The sequence below is a fragment of the Solanum verrucosum genome, unplaced genomic scaffold (genome assembly GCF_900185275.1).
Source record: "Solanum verrucosum unplaced genomic scaffold, falcon-dt-bn FXZP01000229.1, whole genome shotgun sequence".
NCBI lineage: Eukaryota > Viridiplantae > Streptophyta > Magnoliopsida > Solanales > Solanaceae > Solanum > Solanum verrucosum.
The window spans coordinates 6,136,778-6,141,549 of record NW_026020011.1 but is presented as its reverse complement, the minus strand read 5'-3'; the positions used below and the strand labels follow the sequence as shown (position 1 = coordinate 6,141,549).

Below are 4,772 nucleotides of genomic sequence, written 5' to 3'. Positions count from 1 at the left end.
TAATATTAATATATTTTTTTAAAAAGTATGGAACAAATCATACTATAGAACATGCAAGACATTCATAAAATAAATGTTCACAAGTACTTAATTATTTATTTAAGAATTCATCTGTTTTCCACTATTGTCAGAAAATAATTAAATTCATTTACTATACCTAACCAAACTAAATAAATGCACCCATAAATATTCAACCTGTACTTTCCTCCTCTTCTTTTTATTTTTTATTATATTCCTTCATTTTACTGGGCAATATACTGAAAACACAAAGGAATTAGCTCTGTGTAACACCAAAAATATATATGGAGAAACTCAAACTACAAATATATTTAATCCAAACACTATGTTTACACAAAAAAATATACAAATTTTCGTTACTTGTTTTTTTGTGTTCGTTAATATTTTTTTCGAAAACATCATGTTCAACTCTTTCATTTAATTTTTATGGATTATCTTGTCCCTCAGCTGAATTAATGGTGAAAAATACAGTGAGATCAGCTTCTTCTATGGATCCAACTATACCTGGGAAACTTCTTCGTCTTCTTTTTCATGATTGCTTTGTTGAGGTAAATTTTCTAGTAATTATGGATTTAACTTATATGTATTGCGCTCGTATAAAAGAAATTTGTATTATCAACGTTCAACTAACATGTCACAATATGTTGGTAATTTGAAATAGTTAGCAAAATTAGGAATTTCGCTATAGATATTTAAGGTTATATATATATATATATATATATATATATATATATATATATATATAAAACTTTTTGATGAAGGATATCATGAAGCGCCATTAAATTCAACTTAATTATTATGACAATTGATACCATGATATGTGTCCTTTATATACATTTAACTAATAACTAATTTGCATGCAATTAAGTACTAGGAATGTATCTTTTCACTTCAATTTACACTTTACTAAGGTAATTTTATCGGTCTTGGTGTAAACATGGAATAAAGTTAATTTTATCTAAAAAAATTCGATGAAGTTCTTATATTCTTCCTCAAATAATACTTTTTTTGGTTTTAATTTACATGATATCATTCGATTGGACACATAGTTTTAAAAATAAAATGACTTAAAAAGTTTGTGGACATGTTACATATTTATAAATTATCTCATATAAGCTGAAACGGAAATTTTAAAGTAAAATTCCTTTTATTATAAAAAAAAAGTGACATTAATCATTTTCAAGAAGATAGAAAGAAAAATGTGTCATATAAATCAAGGCAAATGACGTAATATTTTAGCATATGAAAGATTGACCCTTTTTTTTTCTTTTTTAATAACAGGCCCTCCCGTCTACCCTTCTCCATTTAAATATCAAACTTTACTTTTTGTGTTGAGTAGGATTAAAAGCTCGTAACTTGTGTCTAACTCACACATCTGATATCATATGTTGCGCTCTTACTACTAGACCAAAAAGCCCCCGGGCTAAAATATTGAGGAAGATTATAATTTTTTTAATTTTTTTTTAGGGTTGTGATGCATCTATATTATTAGAAGGAAATGGAACAGAAAGAAGTGATCCAGCAAACAAATCACTTGGAGGATTTTCAGTAATAGAAAATGCCAAAAGAGTTTTGGAAATATTTTGCCCTTTTACTGTTTCTTGTGCTGATATTGTTGCTTTGGCTGCTAGAGATGCTGTTGAATTTGTATGTTCTTCTAAAACTTATAACCCCCCCCCCCCCTAAATTGCTCGTAATTAACATATTTTTTTGATATTTTGTTACTCATAAATAAGGATTGGCGATGAAGTAATTTTTATTATTTAGCGATAGAAGTTATCCGTTGTTAATTTCTATTTTTTTTATAGTGTGTTTTTGTTTGTTTAATTAATGTGTGATGGTCTTATGTTAATTTTATGTGACATGTTTAATTTGCGATAAAAGAAATTGTTTAGTTTGTCACTTATAGAAGTCTGATGTTTAAATGGAAAAGGATATAAGGATAGGTTCATTATCTATCGAGTTTTGACTAGTACATTAGCTAGTCTTCAAGAATTTAGACCAAGATTGAGAAAAAAAAATTATTGTACTTATCATTACGAACTTTTTAATTACATTTTAAACATATTTGATACGTATTTTTGCTGATTAGTGAAAATTAAATGTTTTCATATTTTTGACTGGTTCTTGTTATTATTCGAAAATTGACTTGTCAGAAATGTTTTCATATTTTTTATGGTGTTTTGATGGGAACGCTCATCGAAAATTCACGATTTTTTTAGTAGTAATTAATTATTTGCTTAAGAATAAGGTGTTAATTATTGTTATTTTGATGATTATAAAAACAGGCAGGAGGGCCAAATGTTCAAATTCCAACAGGAAGAAGAGATGGAAGAATTAGTTTGACAACAAATGTGAGACCAAATATAGTGGACACAAGTTTCACAATGGATCAAATGATTAATATTTTTACTATAAAGGGGCTTTCTTTAGATGATCTTGTTATCCTATCAGGTACATATATTATATCATTTAATTATGCGATTTATTTTTCGTTGATCTTTAATTTTTATCCTAAGAAATCGAACTTATTGGAGCTTTTAAAATGATGCCAATAATTTCTAAGGTGAGAAGACAAATTCATAATGTACGTAGTCAAAAGTCTTTAATATTAGGGTCACAAAACTTTATGAGTAGATAGTACTACAATTTAAGTAGGGTTACAAGAATTTAAAGTCATTTATTTCTCACAACTGATACTCCCTCCGTCCCATTTTATATGAGGTACTTTGACTCGACACGGAGTTTAAGAAAGAAATGAAAACTTTTAAAACTTGTGGTCCAAAATGAATGATAGAAATTTGTGTGACTGTAAATCATTTTATTAAGGGTAAAATAGATATTTTATAGTTAAATTGTTACTTTATATAGAAATGTGTCATTCTTTTTGGGACTGACTAAAAAGGAAAGTGAATCACATAAATTGGGACAGAGGGAGTAATAATTATGACTCAATTCCATATAAAGTGTAATATTAGATCAAACATTTAATATACCATAAAGTTACTCAATTTAGCGATAAATTTGATCCTTTTCCCATTAAATAATATTTAGAATTGTAAAAGGCAGATCGAATTGCACGTATTCTTAATCTTAAATGTAATGTAAAGATATAGGGATCCATATATATATATATATATATATATATACATAATATAATTGTTTCGATAGGCCTCAATAACCCCTTCTCATATTGAAAACTTATACAACCCTATTCCAACCTGATTCGATATGGAATGAACTTATAATCATATACTATCGATGTTCACTTATTTCATTTAAGACGTAAAATTAGAATCTTTTTCATTTTATTTTGTCATGTTTCGGTAAGAATTTGTATAATGCGCGAGAGATATTGAAAACTAATTAAACAATACTTTTTCATTGATGTTGTTTCTTATACTTCAATTATCTTTTGCTATTTAATGTCGCTACTTTTCTGTCTTCAATACTTCCATCATAATATTTTTTCTCTTTGCACTCTTCTGATTTTTTTTTCTTGAGTCGAAAATCTATCAGAAATAGTCTCTCTACTCCAAAGGTAGGTGTAGAGATCGATCTATATACATAAACATAATATAATTTTTTCGACGAAAAATGTTTGATTGACCACCCTGAGATATATGTGGCTTCCACCACTGGGTGTAACTATGTAAAATCTTCATACACCACACCCTCCCCAGATCTCACTTGTGCGACTACACTGAGTATATAACTTTACTAATACTTTTGTTCTATGCCAAAAATTGTAGGTGCACACACAATAGGATCAGCACATTGCAATGCATTTAGTGGTCGTTTTAGAGTGGACACAAATGGCAATTTCACTCTAATTGACCCTTCATTAGACAAAGCATATGCAACAGAGTTAACAAAACAATGTCCAGCAGGGGCAGCAACTTCAACAATTACAGTAAAAAATGATCCTCAAACACCTCAACTTTTTGACAATCAATATTTCAAAGATTTAATAGAACATAAGGGGCTTTTTCAATCTGATTCTGTTTTATTTAACGACGTACGAACAAAGGAAAGAGTCATGGAGTTCGCGAATGATCAAGACGGATTTTTCAGGAGTTGGAGTCAATCTTTTGTGCGACTTTCTGTGCTTGGAGTGAAGTCTGGAGAGAATGGAGAGGTTAGAACTTCTTGTTCGGTTATAAATTAATGTATGGTAATATAGTGAAGTAAGCAGAATTTTATTTGTGTGTTAGTTTCTATTGTTATAATTTGGGCTTGTAAGTAGGTTTGAGTTTGGGATTTAAATTGTATTATTTTCAAGAAGTGTCAACTTATTTTATGTATTCATATTTTGTAATAAGTTAATTTATTACACTGTCGGTATATATAATTTCAAATTCATTTTTGTGTGTTACTTCATTTGTTTGCATATACATATTATACGTATATTATGTTTTTATTTTACATATATATCTAGCAAGATTTTCTTCATTTCTAGACTGAATTCAAGACTTTTAGCTAAGGAAGGATTAAACCCAAATTGTACCTATTATAGATTAATTTTTCTTTTAAAAAATTGAGTCAAAGTAGATTTTCTTTTTTTAAAAAATAAAAACGAATGAGAGTTTATTTTGTCTCGATTGAAAATAGTCCAATCTTTTTCAGCATCGATGCAATATGAAATAGTTCTTTAGAATTTCTTAAAATACATATGATATTAAAAAAAAGGCTGTATCAAAGCTCAAGTTAAATAAGAAAGGAAATCACTCCCTCTAGATCTTTACCTTGAATGA

The 4,772-nt window shown here is 28.2% G+C and overlaps 1 protein-coding gene across 1 annotated transcript; it reads left to right on the top strand.

The window, feature by feature from the left end:
* Positions 1-236: 236 nt before the first annotated feature.
* Positions 237-4,359, top strand: LOC125819999 (peroxidase 46). The gene is made up of 4 exons (XM_049499413.1): positions 237-566; positions 1,486-1,665; positions 2,307-2,472; positions 3,771-4,359. Exons 1-4 carry the CDS (start codon positions 303-305, stop codon positions 4,184-4,186), a joined length of 1,026 nt encoding a protein of 341 aa, XP_049355370.1. The 5' UTR covers positions 237-302; the 3' UTR covers positions 4,187-4,359.
* The last annotated feature ends 413 nt before the right edge of the window (positions 4,360-4,772 follow it).

Coding starts and splice junctions, on each gene's coding strand:
- LOC125819999 (XM_049499413.1), top strand. CDS start 303: ATGGAGAAACTCAAACTACAAATATATTTAATCCAAACACTATGTTTA. Junction 567..1,485: donor TTCATGATTGCTTTGTTGAG/GTAAATTTTCTA, acceptor ATTTTTTTTTAG/GGTTGTGATGCATCTATATT. Junction 1,666..2,306: donor CTAGAGATGCTGTTGAATTT/GTATGTTCTTCT, acceptor TTATAAAAACAG/GCAGGAGGGCCAAATGTTCA.